Source organism: Camarhynchus parvulus, chromosome 29 (assembly GCF_901933205.1).
Source record: "Camarhynchus parvulus chromosome 29, STF_HiC, whole genome shotgun sequence".
Classification (NCBI taxonomy): domain Eukaryota; kingdom Metazoa; phylum Chordata; class Aves; order Passeriformes; family Thraupidae; genus Camarhynchus; species Camarhynchus parvulus.
Genome location: NC_044599.1, coordinates 2,108,891 through 2,133,272, shown reverse-complemented (window position 1 = coordinate 2,133,272; position 24,382 = coordinate 2,108,891). Strand labels below are relative to the sequence as shown.

At 50.0% G+C, this 24,382-nt stretch overlaps 1 protein-coding gene across 2 annotated transcripts; it reads left to right on the top strand.

Annotated features, from left to right (window-relative positions):
* Positions 1-1,127: 1,127 nt before the first annotated feature.
* ACVR1B (activin A receptor type 1B) lies at positions 1,128-23,866 on the top strand. Of its 2 annotated transcripts, XR_004061432.1 has the most exons (10): positions 1,128-1,272; positions 12,937-13,176; positions 14,084-14,332; positions 16,446-16,676; positions 17,594-17,761; positions 19,061-19,217; positions 20,336-20,460; positions 21,098-21,228; positions 21,790-23,017; positions 23,364-23,866. XR_004061432.1 is itself a non-coding variant. In XM_030967228.1 (9 exons), the coding sequence occupies exons 1-9, from the start codon at positions 1,149-1,151 to the stop codon at positions 21,913-21,915; spliced, it is 1,551 nt and encodes a 516-aa protein (XP_030823088.1). In that variant the 5' UTR covers positions 1,128-1,148; the 3' UTR covers positions 21,916-23,866. The 2 variants fall into 2 exon arrangements, 1 of the variants encoding a protein (XP_030823088.1); XM_030967228.1 differs by having other exon boundaries at positions 21,790-23,866.
* Positions 23,867-24,382: the final 516 nt, after the last annotated feature.

Below are 24,382 nucleotides of genomic sequence, written 5' to 3'. Positions count from 1 at the left end.
ATCATACACACATGGACACAGACACCCTGCACACCTGCACACACACCCTGCACACCTGCACACACATCCTGCACACACACCTGCACATGCATCCTGCACAGCTGCACACACAAATCATGCTTGCACACACACCTGCACACCTGCACATGAACCCTGCACACCTGCACACACAAATCATGCTTGCACACACACCTGCACACCTGCACACACACATCATACACACCTGCACACACACTGTGCACACACATCAGGCACAAGCAACACCTGAACACACACATCACACACTGTGCACACACCAGACACAACTGCACACACAAACACCTGAACACACCAATCACACACGTGCACATCACACACATACACTTATCACACATCATACATATAACACACATCTCACCCGTATCACACACTTATCTCACACACATCTTACACTTATCACACCCATATCTCACACTTGTCACACACACCACACACATATATCCCACATCTATATAGCTTACACACTTATCACACACGTATCTCACACATATCTTGCACACTTATCACACACATATCTCACCCATATCTCACACACATCACACACGTATCTCACACATATCTTGCACACTTATCACACACATATCTCACCCATATCTCACACTTATCACACATGTATCTCACACATATCACACCCATATCACACACATCACACACAGCTTACACACATCACGCACATATCTCACACGTCTTACACCCATATCACACCCATATCTCACACTTATCACACACGTATCTCACACATATCTTACACCCATATCACACATTTATCACACCCATATCTCACGCATATCTTACACACTTATCTCACCCATACCTCACCCATATCACACATGTATCACACACGTATCTCACGCTTATCATACACATATCTTACACCCATATCACACATTTATCACACATTTATCTCACATTTATCTCACATTTTTCTCCCCCTTATCTCCCCTCCCCAGCCCGGCCTCCCCTGCCGCTGTCCCCCCCTCCCTTCCCGAGTGCGCACGCGCGGGCTCGCCCCGCCCCCTCCCGTTTAGCCCCGCCCCTGGCCCCGCCCCCGCTCCCCCTCCCGCCGGCGCTGCGGCCGCTCCGCTCCGAGGCCGCGGCGCGTCCCCGCCATGGCCGCCCGGGCCCCCCGCTTCCCTCCGGCCCCTCCCGCCGCCCGCCGCTCCCCGCCGATCCCCGCCGCCCTCCTGCCCGTCCTGCTCCTGCTCCTGGCCGGCCCGCTCGGCGGGGCCCGCGGTGAGTGAGCGGCGGCGCCGGACCCGGCCCGCACCGGGCACAACATGGCGGCGCCCCCGCCCCCGCCGTGAGGGGAACGGGGAGGACCGGGGAGGGGTCGTGAGGGGGAGCGAGGAACGATGGGGAGAACCGGGAGGGAGGCGATGCGGGGAGCTGAGGGCAGCGAGGGGGAAGAGCCGGGGCCTGGGGGCGGCTGTGGGGCGGGCGGCTGTGGGGTGAGGCCCAGGGGAGGTTTTAGGGTGAGGGAAAGGGGCTGAGAGAGGGCTTGGGGTGTGAGGAGGCCCTGAGGAGTTTGGGGGCGGGGAGACACAGGGGTGGGTGTTCCAGGGTGGTGAGAGGGACTGAACTGAGCGGGGGGATGGATCGTGGGGTGGGGGAGGCGAGAGGGTTGGAGGGGCCTGGAGGTGCCCCCAAGGCTGCGAGGAGGCCCCGGAGGGGTTTGGGGCGTGGATGGGTGTGGGTGTTTCAGGGCGAAAAGAAGGATTTGGGGGTGGGATTTATGGGGTTAGGGGGTCTGGAAGAAGGGGGGACTCTGAAGGCATCGAGGATGTGTGTTGGGTGTTTGGGGGGCGTGGATGGGTGTGGGTGTTTTGGGGTGAAGGGAAGGATTTGGGGGTGGGATTTATGGGGTTAGGGGGTTTGAAATCAGGGGGGAATCTGGAGGCATCAAGGGCATGTGTTGGGTGTTTGGGCTGGGGGGCATGGATGGTGTGGGTGTTTTGGGGTGAAGGGAAGGATTTGGGGTGGGATTTATGGGGTTAGGGGTTCTGAAATCAGGGGGGACACTGATGGCATCAAGGACATGTGTTGGATGTTTGGGGGATGTGGATAGGTGTGGGTGTTTCAGAGTGAAAAGGAGGATTTGGGGGTTGGATCTATGGGGTTAGGGGTTCTGGATTCAGGAGGGACTCTGATGGCATCAAGGACATGTGTTGGGTGTTTGGGGGATGTGGATAGGTGTGGGTGTTTCGGGGTGAAGGGAAGGATTTGGGGTGGGATCTATGGGGTTAGGGGTTCTGAAATCAGGGGGGACTCTGATGGCATCAAGGACATGTGTTGGATGTTTGGGGGACTCACAGGGGTGCGTGGTTTGTGTGAACCAGAGCTGGTTTGGGGCTCTGTGGGATGGGGATTTGTTGGGGAGAGGCAGCAGCAATTGGGGCTGGGGGTGGCTCCCAGTGCTGGGGGGTCCTGCAGTGCCAAGGGATGCTCTGAAGATGCCTGTGCTCACCTTGGGAGGAGATCTGGGAGCTGTCAGCCTGGTTTTGGGAGATACCGATGAAAATTGGCATTTATGGGTTTCACAGAGGATGGGCTTGGGGGTCTCAGAGGTGTTTTCTGGGCTCGTCACAGAGGTGTGGATCAGCCCAAGGTGGGAAGTGCCACCGTGTTGTCGTGGAATTTCTGGAGTTTGTGGCCTCCTCCCATTATCCTATGGCTCACGTCAGGGTGAACTGGGCAGCCCCCCGTGCCCAGAGGTGTGTCTGTACCATCCAGCCCTCTGCAATCTGCAGTTTGGGCTTTTAAGGAAACCTTTCCATACCCCGAGCTTCTGGACTTGAGCAACTGTAAATATTTGTTTGGAGGGAGGTGAGGGAGGAAGAACTCTTTGTGTTGGTTGTTTGTTCCGTGTTGATCCTTTTCCTTTCCCTGCTTCTGCTGCTCGTGGGGGAAGAGTGAGGGGTCTCAGCTCTGGGTTTGGGAGGAGCAGGTTTGGGGCAAGCAGAGGATCTCAGCTCCAGTTTTAGGAAGGAAATTGATTTGGGGTGAAGTGGAGGAAAGACTTTCCCAGAGGAAAACATCTCCTGGGGACAGAGGACAGGCTGGTGGCCACTGCCTCTGGTGCTCAGGGCTTCCCAGAGCAGTCCAGCTCTGTGGCCATCGGGGTGATCACTGTTGTGTAACTCAGGTACCTGTCCTGACAGGTTCCACTGTGGAATATTTTTCTCCTCCCCAACCTCTCACAGTTTGTGCTCTGCATTCCCACCTGATGGTCAGAGGGTAATAACTCTGTGTGTGTGTGTGCAGATCTGGGCTTGTTAGAGCACAGAAAATGGCTTCAAACCTCACCTGGGCAGCAGGTGAGGGTTTACCTGGGAGTTCTGGGAATTTGGGGATAGAAATGGGCTTTTGGGAGGAGAGTAGCTGTGTTTTGGTGGAACCCCAGCCTTACAAGGGTGTTTCAGCTCCTCTGTGATAAGTGGCAGGGCAGGATCAGATGAGACTCGTGGCACGGCTGTTCTCAGGCTTTCACTTAGCTAAAAACTGCTGTTTATTAAAAAAAATCATAATTAATAAACAGGAAAGGACCAATTGACTGTACAAATCCCCTGGAAACTTGGCGACTCTCGGTGCCTTTGATTTTGGGCTCTATGAGTGATTATTGTTTCCGCTTTTATTCAGTGCAAGGTGTGAGCTCAGCCCGGGCTGGAGGGAGCTGCACTCATGGAATGAGGTGCAGAATGGCAGGGATCACCCTGGGAATTGTTCTGTGCTCCAGCAGCCACGATGCACGTTTGGTATGCTGGGGCTGCCCTCGCTATTGTGCCTCATTGCAGAGATTTAACAGCTACTTATTTTGGGAAAACATCTGAATTTCTGCAGTGCTGGGGAGCCAGGAACCTCTGCTCCTGTGCACACAACACTCCCCTGGCCCCTTCTTTAAAAATAAAAAAAAAAGCAAAATAATCATGTCTCCTTTGCAAAGGGGTGTTGCAGGTCGGCTTTGCTTGAAATAAATCAAAAACCCACCCTGGGGGAATAATTTTGGGGCAGCAGATTTTATTATTAACACCACCTGCTTCAAATATTTACCCAGTTAAATCAGGCGAACTCTGCGTGGTCCGTAAGTTATACGTTACAACTTTCCAAGAAAGCCTTTCTCTAACTGGAAATTAAAAACAGTGTCCAACAAGCATTCTTGAACTCGTCCAGCTCCTTGGCCAGACAGCTTGGGTTGTTTTTTATTTTTTCTTTCCCCCGGATTCCCTGCCAGCAGTGGATGCTCCGGAAATGGCTGTTGCGAAAGGAGCCCGAGTCAAACGTCAGTTCTCTTAGCAGCAAGCAAAGTTCACTGGGTGGTGACAGGGGGAATGTGTCCTGCCCTGAGCAGAGCAGGCAGGAATTGCTTCTCTGTTTTATAGAGATGAAATTCTGGGTGGCAACTCCTTATTTAAACCCTTGGTTCTCAGCTGCCCTGTGCTTCTCTTGTGCACCACTGTTTATTTCTTTATTTTCAGAAAAAATTTATTTATTTTTCAAGGAAAAAAAGAGCTTTCCCTGCACTTGAAACCCTCTTGATAAAGTCTTGCTGCTTTTTGTGGCCTTCTTGGAAGTGTGGATTGCTGGATGTGGGGATGTTGGCCACATGTTAAACAATTTCCACTCCGGAAAAGCCTGAGAGAAGCCAGGATGGGTCTGAAGTCTTGTTGATAAACCTGGGCATCAGGTGTGCAGGGTGTTCTTCCCCAGCCCCAGTGTGTGTGTGGTCTCTTGGCTCCTAAACTGGTTTCCTGACAAGTTAAAACACAAAATAGGTGTCAGACCAGAGCCCAGAGAGGGAATGGGGAGCCGTGTGTCTGTGTTCTGGGTGGAAGAACAACAGCAGAAACATCAAGGCTTCTTCTAATTAACCTCTTAATGATGAGACTCCTGTCAATTCCTTATTTACAATTCGTTCAGAAGCTCTTTTGTGTTCCTGGAGTAGATGCAGGGAAAGTTCTGCACTTTAAAGCCACACTCTTCCTGCCTCCTTTTTTTTTTTTTTTTTTTCCCTTTTGTTTCCATTTCGTGTGTTTTCTACTCAGCCCTGCTGCCTTCACGTCAGGTCCAGCCTGTGCCAGGGGATTGCAGCCAGCTCAAAGAAGTTGAGACTCTTACTTCCAACTTGAAATATCCCAGGATAATGCTGAGTTTCTGGATGACTTGCTTTAAAGTGCTTTGTTTTTCATAGTGCTTTGCAGCTAATTTTAACTGTAGCAGCAATGGGTCAGTAGATAACATAAGCCACCAGCAAGAAGTAAAAAAAGAGAAATGTTTTGATCCAAAAAGGAGGAGAAATTGGAAGGGGAGTGAGATGTAGGGAAGGTGCTTAAGGTGGTGGTGCTGTAGCTATGGAAGGGCTCATTTCTCCAGCTCCTTAGTGAGGAAAACGGGCAGTGACAGCATCCAGAGCTGGCCTAACATTGGATTTTGGGGGCAGTGGGTGCAGGGAATTGGAGGGGACACCTGGGGAGTCACTTTGGACTTGCATTTATCCCAGCAAGGGTGGAGAGGTCCCCACTGGGGACACCAAGCAGCACAACAGTCAGGGTAAATGAGCATGAAAGGCCATCAAGGTGATCAGAGGGATGGAGCACCTCTCCTGTGAGAAAGGGATGGGGAAATTGGGATTGTCCAGCCTGGAGAACAGAAGCTTTGGGGTGACCTGATTGTGGCCTTGCAGTATTTGAATGGAGTCTGCAAGAAAAAAGGGGGGAGAATCTTTCCAAGGAGCTCCAGGACAAGAGGGAATGGCTTCCCACTGCCAAAGGGCAGGGTTAGGGGGGATTTTGGGAAGAAATTCTTCCCTGTGAGGGTGGTGAGGCCCTGGCACAGGTAGCCCAGAGAAGCTGGGGCTGCCCCTTCTGTGCAAGTGTCCAAGGCCAGGTTGGAGGGGGCTTGGAGCCACCTGAGATAGTGGAAGATGTCCCTGCCCATGGCAGTGGGGTGAAACAAAATGAGCTTTAAGGTCCCTTCCAACCCAAGCCATTCCAGGATTCCATGATAATATAATGGAATAATAATATTCCATTATAATATAATGGAATAATGATATTCCATGATCATATAATGGAATAATAATATTCCATGATCATATAATGGAATAATAATATTCCATGATAATATAATGGAATAATAATATTCCATGATAATATAATGGAAAGTAAATCTTAATTCTTTAAATCCTTCATCACATAGCTGTGTCCCCTCATCATTGCCTCTGGGAAAAGGGAGCTGTTTTTTTTTCCTTGGAGCTCTGTTCTTTTATCCATCTGAAAAAGGAGCACACAGGGACTCCTGGACACACCTGAGCTCCCTCACCACGAGGGAATGGACATGAATTCCTAACCCTGTGTGATACAGGTTGCTCTTTATTTTGGCACAGCACAGAGCCAGACACTGACAGGTATTTCTTTCTTCCAAGCATGTTTACACACGTCCCTCTTCATTAAAGCATCCAAAGAAGCTGCAGAGCTACAAAGCCAATTGTTCCCCATTTCTGTTGCTGACATTATTCTGCTGCAGAATGAAACTGGTGCTCCCAGAGTGGGGCTCATTAAGTTTGGTGCTGCACAAAGACAAAATCAACTGCAGCTCCTGTTCCCTCAAAATCAGGGGAATCATTCTTCCAGCCTCAATTCAAACTGTTGAAAAAGAACAGCAGCTACAATCCCTGCAAAAAATCTGTTTATCTGGTAAATACGTGGGTGGTTATTGGCAATTTTACCAATGATCATCTTCAGGTTAATTATCCTCATCCATATTGATCAGGTAGAGTTCAGCCCTGAGAAAATGGCATCTTTCTTAGGCACAGCTTTGGGAAATGCTGGAAAATGTATTCCAAAAGGTGGTTAACACCATTGGAGGAGATTCTGCTGTGAAACTTTCCCCTGTCTAGCTGCAGAGACATCTTGACACATGCAACTCCGTGTGAGAATAAATACGTGCAAAATGAGCTGGGAGAGTTGCTGGGAAAGGAGGAGAAATGTTCTTTGCCTGTCAGAGCTCTGTGTTTGAATCTCCCTGGAGCACAGAGCTCAAATCTACAGCCCCCCACCTGTTTGTTTGGATCCATTTTGGGAATACAGGTTGCTTTTAATGGAGGGAGAGAGCCAGTCCTTGGTTTTTCCTTTTTCTGGTTGGTGCAGGGGAGATACGGATACCTCTGTGCCCAGGATCCTTTCAGAGCTGGGGTTATAACCTGGGAACCTTGTGGGGAGCAGAAGGAGTCAAACCCTGGGCTGGGGTAGTGGAGGATTGAAGAGAGGTTACTCAACATTGCCAATAAATAATATTTTTTTGGGGTTTATAGTCAGTGCTGAGTGGTCTCTCAGGTTTTGGGGAAGAGCAGTGAGGCCCAGCCTTGGATCGAATCACAGCAAGGTTTGCTCCATCCCTCCAGTGAGAACAAAGCTTTTCATGTTTGTTTAGATCCATTTTGGGAATACAGGTTCTTTTAATGGGGTGGAGGGAGAGAGCCAGCCCTTGGTTTTGCCCTTTTCTTGGTTGGTGTAGGGGGATATGGATACCTCTGTGCCCCAGGATCCTTTCAGAGCTGGGGTTATAACCTGGGGGAGCAGAAGGAGTCAAACCCTGGGCTGGGCTAGTCAAGGATTGAGGAGGGGTCACTCAGCACTGCCAAGAAATAAATGGTTTTGGGTTTATAGTCAGTGCTGAGTGGTCTCTCAGGTTTTGGGGAAGAGCAGTGAGGCCCAGCCTCGGATGGAATCACAGCAAGGTTTGCTCCATCCCTCCAGTGAGAACAAAGCTTTTCAAGTTTGTTGGATCCATTTTGGGAATACAGGTTGCTTTTAATGGAGGGAGAGAGCCAGCCCTTGGTTTTTTCCCCTTTTCTGGTTGGTGCAGGGGGAGATATGGATACCTCTGTGCACAGGATCATTTCAAAGTTATCCAGGGACCTCATGGGGAGCAGAAGCAGCTCTTGGGCTTGAAGGAGTCAAACCCTGGGCTGGGCTAGTCAAGGATTGAGGAGAGGTCACTCAGCACTGCCAATAAATAAATTTTTTTGGGGTTTATAGTCAGTGCTGAGGGATTTCTCAGGTTTTGGGGAAGAGCAGTGAGGCCCAGCCTCGGATGGAATCACAGCAAGGTTTGCTCCAACCTGCTGCATCCCTCCAGTGAGATCAAAGCTTTTCATGTTTGTTTGGGTCCATTTTGGGAATATAGGTTGTTTTAATGGGGGAGTTTGGAGGGAGAGAGCTGGTCCTTGTTTTTTCCTCTTTTCTGTGGTTGGTGCAGGGGGATATGGATACCTCTGTACACAGGATCCTTTCAGAGCTGGAGCTGTAACCCAGGAACCTCATGGGGAGCAGAAAGAGTCAAACCCTGGGCTGGGCTAGTTGAGGATTGAGGAGAGGTCACTCAACACTGCCAATAAATAATATTTTTTTGGTTATAGTCAGTGCTGAGTGACCTCTCAGGTTTTGGTGAACAGCAGTGAGGCCCAGCCTTGGATCGAATCACAGCAAGGTTTGCTCCAACCTGCTGCATCCCTCCAGTGAGAACAAAGCTTTTCATGTTTGTTTAGATCCATTTTGGGAATACAGGTTGTTTTAATGGGGGGGTTTGGAGCGAGAGAGCCAGCCCTTGTTTTTTTTCCCCTTTTCTGGTTGGTGTAGGGGGATATGGATACCTCTGTGCCCAGGATCCTTTCAGAGCTATAACCCAGGAAGCTCATCGGGGAGCAGAAGCAGCTCTTGGGCTTGAAGGAGTCAAACCCTGGGCTGGGCTAGTCAAGGATTGAGGAGAGGTCACTCAGCACTGCCAATAAATAAATTTTTTTGGGGGTTTATAGTCAGTGCTGAGTGGTCTCTCAGGTTTTGGGGAAGAGCAGTGAGGCCCAGCCTCGGATGGAATCACAGCAAGGTTTGCTCCAACCTGCTGCATCCCTCCAGTGAGAAGAAAGCTTTTCATGCACAGGATCTGCAGCTGAACCTTGGGCTTGTTCAGGCAGTGTCTCTGAAGGGCTGGGCTGGGCTCTGGGTGTCGGGGTGGCGAGCAGATCGAGCGGGCTCAGCTCCAGCTCCAGCTCCTTCCACGCAGCCTGAGCAAGGGGGGAATGCACCACCCTGGCTCTGGGAACTGCTCTTTGTTTCCCTTCACCCCATCTATTTCCTTCAGCCCAGGCGGGTTTTTTATTAAGTAGATTATATGTTTGGCTCAATAGGAGCTTTTCTTCCCCAAGGAAAAAAGAATGCTGTTGGCATGAAAAATCCTTTTATCCACTCCTGTCTCCTGCTTTGCCCTGGCTGCTCTCAGGGCACCCAGGAGATACCAGCAGGGGCTCTGCTTCCCTGCCCACCTTCTGTCCCCCACCCAAGGGCAAACAACAGTTTGTTTTTTCCTGGCTTCTGATAAGTTTCTGATAGAAGAATTTGCCTTTCTGCTTAAGCAAACTGGAGTTGCTGGACCCGCATGAGTCGCTCTGTAATTCTCCTCTTTGCCAGGAGCTTCCCAGTGAGCCCCGCTGCAGACAGGCCTTTCCTCCCTGGCACGCACAGAAAATTGGAGAGTTCCTGCCTGCAGCTTGAAGGTTCTGCCCAACAATACCTGGAAAGCCCCTCAGGGGTCTCTGCTGAGAGGTGGAGAGAAGGACAGTGTGTGCTGAAGGCTCCATTCTCTTTGTTCTAGCTGCTCTCTGACCGTGGGGATTTTTGAGGTGCAAACATCAGAATTAAAGTTGAAAAAGAGCAGTTGTCTCAGAGGGGGGTGAAGTTGTCTCAGGGTGAGGTGGAGCCGTGGGGCATCCCCCTCCTTTAGCAGGAAATTTTGGCTTTCTGCACAGAGCAGATAAGGATCTCCCTCTGTCTCCAAGCTGGGGCTCTGGTATCATACCTTGCAGGTAAACTGATTTTTTTTGTTGTTGTTGTTTTTTAATCCTGCAAATGAGACTGAGCAGACACGACCTGCTTCTCTGCTTTCCCTCTCAAAGGCATGCTCAGTTTCAGGCCAGATAATTCACTCAGAAGTTTACAAAACCAGTTTTATTAGTGCACTGAAGTGTTTTGTTTGCTTTGTAGCTTCTGGAAGCAAAACTGCCACAGCCTAAATCTTGGAATTGAGACCTCAAAAATGAGTCTAACAGGAACAAAGTTCAGTTTTGTTGTATCTAAATCAAACTGAAAAGAACCTACACAGTGAAAAATGTGTGGGTTAAATGTTTTTAATTTGTACCTCGAGCTTTTGATAAGTAATAAGGGAGATGCTTGAAAAGACCATTTCCTTTTAAGTAGACATGAAGGCAGGAATGTGCCCTGGGTGCTCTTTGCCATCTCAGATTTTCATAAAATCTCCTTTATCACCAACCTTTGTTCCCCCAAGTGTATGTATTTTTCAGAATTGTCTTTTCTGCACTCTGCTGACCATGGGAAAACCCTGATCTTGGAGCTGTTTGAAGTGCATGTTAATGGAGGTTTTTTTCCCCTTTCATTACAACATTTCCTCTCAAAATCTTCAGAATCTGTGGATGTTCTCCACCCTTCTCAACACAGATCAGTCTGTCCTGTCCGTTTTCTGTCCTTTTTCTCTGGCCTGTGCTGAGCACCTGGTAGGAAGTTCCCTTTGCTTATGATGCTTTTTAAAGGTGTCTCACTCCACAGCTCTTCAGCTTTTGATCACAGAGCTACAGAATCATGAAATATCCTCAGTTGGAAAGGGCCCACCAGGATCATCCAGTCCTGGTCTTGTGGAGATGTCCCAAAATCCAGCCTTTTGGAGAGCAATGTCCAAACACTCCTGGCAGCCTCAGGACCATGCCCTGGAGAGCCTGGGCAGTGCCCAGCACCCTTGGGGGAAGAACCTTTCCCTGTACCCATCCTAAACCTCTCCTGACACAGCTCCAGCCCTTCCCTTGGCTCTCATCACTGGCTTTTCACTGCAGTTTTGAATCTGTTGATTCCAAACTAACCAGCACCCACATTGAGCCCGTCTGAAACAGCTCACAGCAGCAGCTGGAAAAGGAGGAGCAGAGTCCAGAGAGAATTAAGTGAATAGTAATGCAATTAGCCTGATTGATTTACCCAGGTCTCTGGGATAAGGGCTAATGGGTGTCTTCCTCCTGAAGGAACCCTGAGTAAATCAGGACCAGCTTGTTTTTCATTAAGCTTAGGGTAGCATGGCCCCACACACAAGTGTTGAGGGTGATTTTGTGCGTGACTTTGCACTGAGAGGATTTTAGATCAGCTTGGACAGAGTTAACTGTGGGCACTTGTATCTTTTAAAAGCCTTCTTCACACCCTCCCTACCTGAAAGCCCATTTCTGCAGCGGGTAAGGACATGTTTTGGATTCCCTCTGGGAAGGCTGGGAGAGCTGATGAAAGCTGCTGAAAACCCAGCGTGCTGCTAAACAAGCCCCACCCTTCTTCTTCTTGACATTGTTGGATTCCTCTTTGTTCCCAAGGATGGCAAGGCCTGAGGATTTGCTTACAGTTTTTCAGGCAGCTTGAGAAAAGTACAGTGGCAGCTGGGAGGTGGAAAAATGTGGGAATCTGCCTTGGAGTTTCTCCTTCTCTTTATCCAAATAATCTTTGTGGAGAGCAGGCAAAAAGCCAGGAATTTATTTGACCTAAGGTAGTGTCTCAGATCAGGAAAGCAGTTATTAAATAAGTGGCTGATCTAGCTGGGCGTGCACGCTTGGCTCGTGCAGTCACTTGGGATTGGGTTTGCTTTGGCCTCTGCCAGCTGCTCCCTGTCTCCCCGAGCTGAGGTGGTCATCCCTGGCCAGCAGGGAGCCTGGACACTCAGCCCAGGTGCAATCAGGTCAGTCAGTTGGAGGAATTGTTGGGTTTGTGTTGAGTCTGACCCGAGGTTGGACTGGGAGAGGATCTCGGTCAGATCTCGCCCGATTTGCAGGCATGACTTGGGTCATGGCTGGTGGTCCCTGCCAGCCCAGATTAGGCAGCTCCAGGGAGCCTGGACACTCAGCCCAGGTGCAATCAGGTCAGTCAGTTGCAGGAATTGTTGATTTTTGTGTTGAGTCTGACCCGAGGTAGGTCTGGGAGAGGATCTCAGTCGGATCTCAGTCGGATCTCGCCCAGTTTGCAGGCATGACTTGGATCATGGCTGGTGGTCCCTTGCCAGCCCAGATTAGGCAGCTCCAGGGAGCCTGGACGCTCAGCCCACGTGGAATCAGGTCAGTCAACTTGAGGAATTGTTGGGTTTTGGGTTAAGTCTGACCCAAGGTAGGTCTGGGAGAGGATCTCGCCCGGATCTCGCCTGATTTGCAGGCATGATTTGTGTCATGGCTGGTGATCATCCCTGGCCAGCCCAGATTAGGCAGCTCCAGGGAGCCTGGACACTCAGTCCACGTGGAATCAGGTCAGTCAGTTGCAGGAATTGTTGAGTTTTGGGTTGAGTCTGACCCAAGGTTGGGCTGCGAGAGGATCTCGGTTGGATCTCGCCGGATCTCGCCCAGTTTGCAGGCATGACTTGGGTCATGGTTGGTGGTCCCTTGCCAGCCCAGATTAAGGAGCTCCAGGGAGCCTGGACAGTCAGCCCAGGTGCAATCAGGCCAGTCAGTTGCAGGAATTGTTGGGTTTGGGTTGAGTCTGACCTGAGGTTGGGCTGGGAGAGGATCTCAGTCGGATCTCGCCCGGTTTGCAGGCATGACTTGGGTCATGGCTGGTGGTGATTGCAACAGGGGCTGGCAAAGGGCTGCCTGGACAAGCAGCTCCTGGAAAGGCTCCTCTGCCTCCACAGTCTGTTTCATGCTGAAATTGGATTCTTGCAGGTCTGGAATACTGAGTATGACTTGTGCTGTTTGCAGAGCCGGTTCTTCCAGAGCTTGAGAGCGGCTCTTGAAATGGAGAATTTAAAGAAGGTTTCCTCTCCTTCAAGCTTTTGCTCTCTGTGGGTTTTAAGGAGTTGATCTTGTTTTGATTTCAGCTTTGACATGTCTGTGCTCTGACTGCAAACAAGCCAACTCCACGTGTGAGACGGATGGTGCCTGCATGGTCTCAGTCTTCAACCTGGATGGTGTCAAACACCACGTTCGGACCTGCATTCCTGAGGCAAAATTGATTCCTGCTGGGAAACCCTTCTATTGTCTGAGTTCAGAGGATCTGCGTAACACTCACTGCTGCTACTCCGATTTTTGCAACAAAATTGATTTAATGGTTCCCAGTGGTAAGTGGAGAGTGAGATAAATCATGTGTTTGAAGTGGGAGGAGAGGAGCTGTCTGTTTGGGATTGGGAATTTGGAGTTCTCAGCCCTGTTTTCACTTCTTCCCTTCAGTTGCTGCATGAACTTGAGCGCTGGGTTTATTTGCTTCATCTGTAAAGTGGAAATAACAAACTACTTCAAATTCAAATGGGAATGTGTGTGTTCCCTTTGTCACTGAGCTGCCCCTGCCTTCATCACCTGGTGTTGCTTCCCTTCCAAGACTCCAAATCTTTGCAGTGCTGAGCACAAGTAGAGGAACATTGCAGCAGCTTCAGAGCAAAGTGTGTGGGGAGGAAGGTGCCTGTGTTCAGAACACATGCAGGGGAAGCAGCCCTGCCTCTGAGTGAGGGTGTGGGAAACTTCTGCTTCTCATCCCCGGGACAGAGAGGGCATGTGCTGCTTCCTCACACCTCCTACTTTCTGTTTTGGGCTGGTTTTTAGTGGGTGCTGGGAAGACTGCAGAGTCATTTTCCTTGGGAGCAGTGGGGAGGTCTCATCTGTGCTCAAAACAACAAATCATTGTCTTCAGGTACAAGTTCACTGACTGTTACAGGGAAAGAGGGAGCAGGGAGCCCTGGCCAACTGATTGAGTTCAAATGGGAGGTGAACTGCAGAGTGTTCTGGAAAATCAGCCCAGAACACATTCCTGTCTAAGAGAGTGAATGAACAGCCCATAATCCCTGATCCCACAAAACTTCTTTTTGGGGTTTCAGCTGCATTTTGCCTGCTTGACAACCAGCCCCACCTTAACACTGTTATTTAATATGTCCCCAGGCTAAAATTGTCCAGGCTCTGAGAGAGCAGTAAAACACTCAAAAGTCCTCAAAGCAATGATAATTTTCTCAAAATGTCTGTTTCTCTCCTGCCAAGGACACCTGAAAGACAACGAGCCCCCGTCGAGCTGGGGTCCGGTGGAGCTGGTGGCGGTGATCGCCGGGCCCGTGTTCCTCGTGTTTGTTGTCATGATCATCGTGGTCTTCGTGTTCCACCACCACCAACGGGTCTATCACAACCGCCAGAGGCTGGACATGGAAGATCCTTCTTGTGAAATGTGCCTTTCCAAGGACAAGACATTGCAAGATCTGGTCTATGATCTCTCCACCTCCGGCTCTGGCTCAGGTATTGCGAGATGATGGGACGTGACCAGTGAGAACTTGCAGTTGTCTCCTTGGGCTGGTGGTTGCCACAGCTTTGCTGCTTCAGAGCCTGTTCAGGGGCTCTGTCATGAGGAATTTGAAGGGATGTTTAAATTCAGTCTCATTTCTGTTCAGGTAGGAGCAATAGTTAAACTCCTCCTTAACTGCAAGAGCAAACAGCTGCATCTGTTCCCAGTTTAGCCTTGAAACAGGATTTGGGTTGGAAAAACAGCCATTAACTGCTAACCTGTGTGTTGTTGGATGTCACCTGCATCAAAGCTGCAAGAAAATGGGGAAGATCCCAGCAGATCAACATTTTACAGTGCAAATAGTGCATTTGCACAGCTCATTTCATCCCAAAGAACCCTTGGGTCTTCCCAGGTGGGTGATGTGCAGTGTTTGCTTCTGTAGCACTTGAAAGGAATCCCCAGAATAGATGGAAAGTCACAGTTTAGTGGTGGCTTTGAACTAGGAAGGTAGTTAGGTTAAAGAATATAAGGAATTCTGCAGCAGATGGAAACTGTAGGAAAATCCACAGAGGCAGAGAATGTGACTTGACCAGGGAATAAACCTTCAGCAGCACATCTGCTGCTATATATGAAATATTTGGGATCTTTTCTATGTACACTCTGGGCAGGTAAGCTCAGTGCTTTCTGTGAGCAACAGCAGTGATGTTGGGAGTCTTTTTTTCTTAAGATAAATTTGGGGGGATTTCTGCTTTTTAGCAGAAACTGACTTCAAGTTCCATTCTTTGCCTATTGAGGCTGCAGTTCCTTTCATCAGTCATGGGGCACAACTTCCCCAACTGCTTCTTGCTGGATCTCTGCTTCAAAGCAAAATTCAGATGCTGCCCAAGCAGTGGCACATCCCACACAGGAGCTGCCACCATTCCCTGGTTTGGGTCTTGTTCAGGCTCCCAGTTATTATCAAATGTAGATCCTGCTGGATTTGAGGACATTTTTCAGCCTTGGGGGTTTCAGGAGCTTTTTGCTACCACAGTGTAGGAATGTGCCCCCTGTTGACAGAGTGACCAAACTGTCCTTTGTCCCCTTAAAAAGGAGATAAACCCAGAAGTTTCTCTCCTCAGTGAGGTGAAAAGACACCTCATAGGACCTGAGGGACTTCACCTCAAATTTAAGGAGAGCCAATTGGACAGGAGCCAAAAAGTCCCACCTGAGCAATTCACTAGAAAAAGAAGAGAACAAAAGAACTGATTGCTTTTGTGGGGTGTTTTACCAGCAGCAAGAACCTTGGGTTTTCTCTGTAAAGAGATTTGTTATTTTGCCTTTTATTTAAACTTTCCTATTTCCTACACCACCACAGAAGCCATCCTGCTGATTTTATGCCATCTGAGGTGGCTGAGCTATCTTGGGTGTGTATAAATCTCCAAAAGCTTACAAGACCTAGCTCGAAGAGACCCTTACCTCAGTGGAGTTTGTGTTTTTTCCCTCTTGCACCCAGCTCGGGTTTTCTCTGTAAAGAGCTTTGTTATTTTGCCTTTTATGAAAACTTTTCTGTTTCCAGCACCACCACAGAAGCCATCCTGCTGATTTTATGCCATCTAAGGCAGCTGAGTGTGCAAGGTAGCTTGGGTGTGAAATAAATCTCCAAGAGTTTATGAGACCTGACTCAAGGAAACCCTTACATCAGTGGAGTTTGGGTTTTTTCCCTCTTGCACCTAACTTGGTTTTTCTCTGTAAAGAGCTTTGTTATTTTGCCTTTTATGAAAACTTTTCTGTTTCCAACACCACCACAGAAGCCATCCTGCTGATATTATGCCATCTAAGGTAGCTGAGCTATCTTGGGTGTGTAGATCTCCAAGAGCTTATGAGACCTGACTCAAGGAGACCCTTACATCAGTGGAGTTTGGGTTTGTTCCCTCTTGCACCCAGCTCGGGTTTTCTCTGTAAAGAGTTTTGTTATTTTGCCTTTTATTTAAACTTTTCTGTTTCCAGCACTACCACAGAAGCCATCCTGCTGGTTTTATGCCATCTAAGGTAGCCGAGCTCTCTTGGGTGTGAAATAAATCCCCGAGAGGTTTTGAGACCTGGCTTATATCACCCCAGGGACTGATTCCTTCCTTTCCTTGTCCCCAGGCTTGCCTCTGTTTGTCCAGCGGACGGTGGCTCGAACGATTGTCCTTCAGGAGATCATTGGCAAAGGCCGCTTTGGGGAGGTGTGGCGGGGCAGGTGGCGTGGGGGTGACGTGGCTGTGAAGATCTTCTCGTCACGTGAGGAACGTTCCTGGTTCAGAGAGGCAGAGATCTATCAAACAGTGATGCTGAGGCACGAGAACATCCTGGGATTCATTGCTGCAGATAACAAAGGTAAGAGGTGCCTCAAGCCTAGAGCAGAGGCTTCACCACTGTGCAGCCAGTTCCTGTGCCTCACCACTCTTTCCAAGAAGTTTTCTCTAATTTCCAATCTAAACCTTCCCTGGTGTGACTTCAGGCCATTTCCTCTGGTCCTGTTGCTTGTTACCCCACCTGGCTCCATCCTCCTGTCAGAAGTTGATCAGAGTGAGAAGGTCCCCCCTGAGCCTCCTTTTCTTCAGGCTGAGCCCTGCAGCTCCCCCAGCTGCTCTTCAGAATTATCCATTCCCCTCCCCAGCTCCATTGCCCCTTTGGTTACATTCCAGCACCTCCATCCTCCTGTCAAGAAGCTGATCAGTGAAAAGGTCCCCCCTGAGCCTCCTTTTTTTCAGGGTGAGCCCTGCAGCTCCCTCAGCTGCTCTTCAGAAGTTATCCATTCCCTTCCCCAGCTCCAGTGTCCATCTCTGGTTACATTCCAGCACCTCCATCCTCCTGTCAAGAAGTTGATCAGAGTGAGAATGTCCTCCCTGAGCCTCCTTTTCTTCAGGCTGAGCCCTGCAGCTCCCTCAGCTCCTCTTCAGAATTATCCATTCCCTTCCCCAGCTCCATTGTCCATCTCTGGTCACACTCCAGCACCTCCACATGTTTCCTGTCATGGGGACTAAAGCTGATTAATTCAGCTTCTCTGGGTCTCTACACTGCCCAAAACTACTCCAGAATTCGAGCTGTTGCCTTACCAGTGCCTGGCACAGGAGGAAAATCACTGCTCTGGTCCTGCTGGCCACACTATGGCTGATTTGAGCCATTTCTTCCTTGCCCCTGTTGAGCTGCAGCCTTACCCAGCAGCTCTGCCCTGTCCCAAAAACCTGTGGGATGCTCAGTGGCCATCCCTGCTCTGGATCTGCCTGAGTTTCATCTCTTTCCTGTTGCAGATAATGGGACATGGACTCAGCTGTGGCTCGTCTCTGACTACCACGAGCACGGCTCTCTCTTTGATTACCTGAATCGCTACACGGTGACCATCGAGGGCATGATCAAGCTCGCCCTGTCTGCTGCCAGCGGGCTGGCCCACCTGCACATGGAGATCGTGGGCACTCAGGGTAAAAACTGGATTGGGAAATTGGGAATTCTTGAGGGGAGGATAAAGCAGGATTGCTGAAGGGAGCTGATGTGCTGTGCAGCAAACCCTGCCTGAGTCAGCCCAGCTTCATCTGGTGGTTATGGAGCAGAAATAGAGCGATTGCTTTGGCTGGCTGTGAAGTGGGTTAACCCAGGAGTTATATCACCATTTCACATCCCATCCTAAAATTGGCACTGCCTGGGTGGGATGTGAGCACAGGCAGAAGCAGAATCACAAACTCCTGACGTCTGCACCTATGCTGGGATGTGGAGTTTACATCCCTCTTGAGGCCTCTGCGTGCCACTGCATCAGTGGCGCCTCCAAAACACAGAATCACAGAATCACAGAATCACAGAATCAATCACAGAATCAATCACAGAATCAATCACAGAATCAATCACAGAATTACAGAATCACAGAATCAATCACAGAATCAATCACAGAATCAATCACAGAATTACAGAATCACAGAATCAATCACAGAATCACAGAATCAATCACAGAATCAATCACAGAATCAATCACAGAATTACAGAATCACAGAATCAATCACAGAATCACAGAATTACAGAATCATGAGGTTGGAAGAGATCTCTAAGATCATCGAGTCCAACCTATGCCCCAACACCTCAACCAGACTATAGCACCAAGTGCCACGTCCAGTCTTTTTTAAAACACATCCAGAGATGGTGATTGTACCACCTCCCTGGGAAGAGCATTCCAGTACAATTGGAGCTTTTCCCTGCTCTGTTCCTTATGAATCTAAACAGGAAAAAGTGTTGCAACAGCGGGTTTAACACCCTGAAATCTGGTTCTGCCTCTGTGCCAGTTCAACAAATGGATTTCCCCAGCTTGACCCTTGTGACTGTGTTCACAGGAGTCTGAGGATGAGGGAAGAGATGAGGATCTGACTCCATGTTTCAGAAGGCTTGATTTATTATTTTATGATATATGTTATATTAAAACTATACTAAAAGAATAGAAGAAAGGATTTCATCAGAAGGTTAGCTAAGAATAGAAAAAAAAAGAATGAATAACAAAGGCTTGTGGCTCGGACAGAGAGTCCGAGCCGGCTCACTGTGATTGGCCGTTAATTAGAAACAACTGCATGAGACCAATCACAGATCCACCTGTTGCATTCCAGAGCAGCAGATAACCATTGTTCACGTCTTGTTCCTGAGGCCTCTCAGCTTCTCAGGAGGAAAAATCCTAAAGAAAAGGATTTTTCATAAAAGATGTCTATGACAGACCCTCGGTGCTTTTTATTTTGCTCTGCTAGGAAAACCTGGGATTGCTCACAGAGACCTGAAATCCAAGAATATTTTGGTGAAGAAGAACGGCACGTGTGCCATCGCTGACCTCGGCCTGGCCGTCCGGCACGACTCCGTCACCGACACCATCGACATCGCCCCCAACCAAAGGGTTGGAACCAAAAGGTAGGAAAATGCATTTGGGTGGCTGGAAATGCCTGAGCTGTGGGTTGAACACTGAGGGAATTCTCTGAATTTAGCATTTCCCAGTGTCTTGCAGTGTGTTTTGTGCTGGAGTTAATGCCAAAGGGATGTTGCAGGTGAAGGTATTTGGGTGGCTGGAAATGCCTGAGCTGTGGGTTGAACACTGAGGGAATTCTCTGAATTTAGCATTTCCCAGTGTCTTGCAGTGTGTTTTGTGCTGGAGTTAATGCCAAAGGGATGTTGCAGGTGAAGGTATTTGGGTGGCTGGAAATGCCTGAGCTGCAGGTTGAACACTGAGGGAATTCTCTGAATTTAGCATTTCCTGGTGTCTTGCAGCATCAGTTTTGTGCCTGAGTTGGTGCCAAAGGGATGTTCGAGGTGAAGGTATTTGGGTGGCTGGAAATGCCTGAGCTGCAGGTTGAGCACTGGGAGAATTCTCTGAATTTAGCATTTCCCGGTGTCTTGCAGTGTATTTTGTGCTGGAGTTAATGCCAAAGGGATGTTGCAGGTGAAGGTATTTGGGTGGCTGGAAATGCCTGAATTCTGGGTTGAGCACTGGGAGAATTCTCTGAATTTAGCATTTCCTGGTGTCTTGCAGCATCAGTTTTGTGCCTGAGTTGGTGCCAAAGGGATGTTGCAGGTGAAGGTATTTGGGTGGCTGGAAATGCCTGAGCTGCAGGTTGAGCACTGGGAGAATTCTCTGAATTTCACGTTTCCCAGTGTTTTGCAGCATCAGTTTTATGCCTGAGTTGGTGCCAAAGGGATGTTCCAGGTGTCACCATGCTGGAGGGTGTGGGCCAGCCATGTAAACCTGGCACCAGGAGCTCATTGAAACATAACCACAAGGTTGGCCTCACTAAAGCCTTTGGGACCTTCTGGTGGGAGCCTGATGTAGTTTTGGGACATTTCTACCTCTTTTCCCAGCTTGCTGTTGTTCTTGAGTTATTTTTTTTCACTCTCTTAGATCACAGAGCCCAGTTCTGTTCTGATGCCAAGCAGAGTTTTTTCTGCTGGGAAGTGCTGTGTGGGAAAACCAATAATTTGCTGTCTTCCAGAGAATTCCCTTTCAGGAAGAAAATATTTTTCCTTTCTCTGTGCAGATACATGGCCCCAGAAGTCTTGGATGAAACCATCAACATGAAACATTTTGATTCATTTAAATGTGCTGATATCTACGCCTTGGGCTTGGTCTACTGGGAGATTGCCCGAAGGTGCAACGCAGGAGGTAAATGTCCTGTCCTTTGTGTGCCTGGGCCAGTGGCCATGCTTGCTCCTGGGAAATTGGGGTTCCATTGGTCAGGAGGAGGGAGGTTTGATCAGGTTTGGGAGGTTTGAGGGAGAGCAGGGCTGTGGGAGGACATGGCCCTGGGTGTTGTCACCAAGGGAGGTAACAGAAGTGACTCATGACTGCTGCTAAGCCCAGCCAGCGTTGGGTCAAGGCTGTTGGTGCTCCCAGTGGTGGCTGATGTTCCTTTGGATGGATTTTCAGGAAATGCTGGTGCTGACTGGTGGGGGACTCCCCCAGATCAGTATAAATGTCTTGGCACGTGCAGCTGCAGCGTCATCCCACGTGTGACAGTCCCACTGCCGTGGAGATTCAGTGACCCTGGCGCCTTGCTGGGAGGTGTTGATCCCAGCCTGCTGACTCTGTTCCAGTTTAGGCAGCTGCATTTTATTTCCCTGAATTTTTCTTGTTAGCTCCAATTCCAGATTCTTCGTTTCTGTTCTAAATAACTGCAAAGTGTTGACGCATCTCAGCAGTGAGTCATGGAGCCCAAACCTCCGTCCGTCTGTCTTTAGCAAGCACAGTGGCCGTGGTCCCTGTTCCCAGGAATTTCATTTTTCCCTGCTCTGCCTTTCAGGTATCCATGAGGAGTATCAGCTTCCCTACTATGACCTTGTACCCTCTGATCCTTCTATTGAGGAGATGAGGAAGGTTGTGTGTGACCAGAAATTACGGCCAAACATCCCAAACTGGTGGCAGAGCTACGAGGTGAGGTCTGCTTTCATCTCCATTCCTCTCCTGTGAGGAAAGGCTGAGAGAACTGGGCTTGTCCAGCCTGGAGAGCAGAAGCTTTGGTGTGACCTGATTGTGGCCTTGCAGTATTTGGAGGAAGTCTGCAAGAAAAAGGAGGGGAGAATCTTTCCAAGGAGCTCCAGGACAAGAGGGAATGGCTTCCCACTGCCAGAGGGCAGGGTTAGGGGGGATTTTGGGAAGAAATTCTTCCCTGTGAGGGTGGTGAGCCCTGGCACAGGATGCCCAGAGAAGCTGGGGGTGCCCCTTCTGTGGCTGGACAGGGCTTGGAGCAGCCTGGGGTAGTGGAAGGTGTCCATGCCCATGGCAGGGCATGGAATGAGATGGACTTTGGGGTCTCTTCCAACTCAAACCATTCCATGACTCCCTGAGGATAGGGTAACAACTTTTGTAAGGTGCGCTCTGATTTTGGGGGATGTGGGGGCCGTGTCAGTGCCCAGGCAGAGCTGCAGCCTGGCAGGCCCACGTGGGCTCAGGGGGAGAGCAGAGCACTGACATTTGCTGTCGTTTCTTGGCCAGGCACTACGGGTGATGGGCAAGATGATGCGAGAGTGCTGGTACGCCAACGGAGCGGCTCGGCTCACTGCCCTCCGCATCAAGAAAACCCTCTCCCAGCTCAGCGTCCAGGAAGATGTGAAAATTTAGGCTCTGAGCCTCAACAGGAGGAAACTGCACAGGAGCTGCTGTGCTAGAGTAGACATGTGATGGAGGCCTACCTCGTGTTTCAGCCCAACCTACTGCTACAACCAGACAGCGGGACCTGCAGGCTGCTAGGCAGGGGGACGGAGCCTACGGAACCGCTCTCTTCCCTGCTTGGGTATGAAACAATCCAAAACCTTTTGTGATCACCTCCTGAGAGCGTGGAGACTTGAGAGGGACTTCACCCGAGGGATCTCAGCCATGATCCTAACTCTTTGTTCCTTTAAAGGAAATCCCTGTAAAGTTCAGTGTGCGTCGAGCACCCGTTGGTGGGGTCGGAGCCAGCCCCGGGTGCTCGGTGCCGGGAGCGGGAAGGGAAAGGGAAGGTTTTTCTTGCCGTACTCCGAGGATTTTTCCAGGGACTGGCACGTTCATGCAGAAAAAGCAAAACAAATGGTGCTCTCTTCCAAGAGGCTGAGCCGGAACAGTTGATCAGCTTCACAACAACCGTTCCCCCTCCTTTTCTTAAGCTTGAAAAAGTCCAAGTGGGCTCCCTGACGGCCGTCGGGGCCGCCCCGGTGTGTGCATGCGCGAGGTGCGCGTGTCCCTGTGCCTGGTCATCTCCTCCATAGCCGTGCGGTGTCTCTGCCTGTGGGTGGCTCATCTCTGTCCGTGCTTCCTGTGCATGTGCAAATCTCGAGTGTCCCGTTTGTGAGCTGTTTGCTGGTGCTCTCCGTGCTGAGTTGTGAGCCTCGTGGAGCTTGGACAGGCTGCTGCAGAGCGGATCCCTGGCTGCCCGATGGGCGCCGCCACAACGTCCCATCAGGTTGCCTCACTGCCACCCCTTCCCTTTTTTTTTAAGATGAAACAAATAAGGAACTGAGAATCACTCCTGGAATCCAGGTTTTTTTCTGTCTGAAGCCCTTGGGGTTTGTAATTCTTGAGTAAAGGGGCGTTGAGTTGTGTCAGAGGTGGAGCAGGTGTTGTGGAGGAGTGCAGGACTCAGTTCCCAGCTCCATTACCCAGGCAGATTTCTGGGGGCCTGGTGATGCAGCAGGACAGTGGCTGGACAGTGGCCTGGCTGAACATGAGCCAGCACCATGCCCAGGTGGCCATGCATCCTGGCCTGGTTCAGGAATGGTGTGGCCAGCAAGAGCAGGGAGATCATTCTTCTTCTGTACTTGACACTGGTGAGGCTGCACCTTTCCCTTTTTTTAAGATCAAATAAGGAACTGAGAATCGCTCCTGGAATCCAGGTTTTTTTTTTTGTCTTGAGCCCCTGGGGTTTGTAATTCTTGGGTAGAGGGGAGTTGAGTTGTGTCAGAGGTGGAGCAGGTGTTGTGGAGGAGCGCAGGACTCAGTTCCCCACTCTGTTACCCTGGGGGCCTGGTGATGCAGCAGGACAGAGTGGCTGGACAGTGGCCTGGCTGAACATGAGCCAGCACCATGCCCAGGTGGCCATGCCCAATGGCTCCTGCCTGGATCAGGAATGGTGTGGCCAGCAGGAGCAGGGAGATCATTCTTCTCTGTACTTGACACTGGTGAGGCTGCACCTTTCCCTTTTTTAAAGATGAAACAAATAAGGAACTGAGAATCACTCCTGGAATCCAGGTTTTTTTGTCTTGAGCCCCTGGGGTTTGTAATTCTTGGGTAGAGGGGAGCTGAGTTGTGTCGGAGGGGGAACAGGTGTTGTGGGGACTCAGTTCTCCTGGGAACACAATTCCCAGTTCCACCACCCAGGCAGATTTCTGGGGGCCTGGTGATGCAGCAGGACAGTGGCTGGACAGTGGCCTGGCTGAACATGAGCCAGCACCATGGCCAGGTGGCCATGCATCCTGGCCTGGATCAGGAATGGTGGGGCCAGCAGGAGCAGGGAGATCATTCTTCTTCTGTGCTTGACACTGGTGAGGTCACACCTCAAGTGCTGTGTCCAGTTTTGGGCCCCTCAGTTTGGGAAGGATGCAAAGAGCGGAGAGGGGCTTGAACAAACCCTGTGAGGAGCCCTGAGGGAGCTGGGGGTGCTCAGCCTGGAGAACAGGAGGCTCAGGGGTGATTTTATCCCTCTCTACAACTCCCTAAAGGTGGCTGTGCTCATGTAGGGTTGGTTTCTGCTTCCAGACAACCACTGACAGAAGAGGGCAGAGCCTTAAGCTGCCCCAGGGAAAGTTTAGGTTGGACATCAGAAAAAAATTCTTCACTGAAGGAGTGATTGGGTGCTGGAATCATCTGCCCAGGGAGGTGCAGGAGTCCCTGAGCGTGTTTGAAAAAAGACTGGGCATGGCACTCATGGTTTAGCTGATGAGGAGGTGTTAGGTTAGGTCTTAGGTTGGACTTGATGATCTCAAAGGTCTTTTCCAGCCTGGCTCATTCTGTGATTCTGTGATCTGAGTTCTGGGGGTGCTCCCAGAGGGGCTGGGCAGGATCTGACAGCAGGCGTGGCTGGGGAAATCAACATCCATCTTTTTAATATCGC

What these genes read in the sequence shown, in the direction of transcription:
- ACVR1B (XM_030967228.1), top strand. Translation starts at nt 1,149, where the DNA reads ATGGCCGCCCGGGCCCCCCGCTTCCCTCCGGCCCCTCCCGCCGCCCGC. An exon ending in GGAGATCGTGGGCACTCAGG is followed by an intron (nt 17,762 to 19,060) that starts GTAAAAACTGGA and finishes TTGCTCTGCTAG; the next exon opens with GAAAACCTGGGATTGCTCAC. An exon ending in ACTGGTGGCAGAGCTACGAG is followed by an intron (nt 21,229 to 21,789) that starts GTGAGGTCTGCT and finishes TTTCTTGGCCAG; the next exon opens with GCACTACGGGTGATGGGCAA.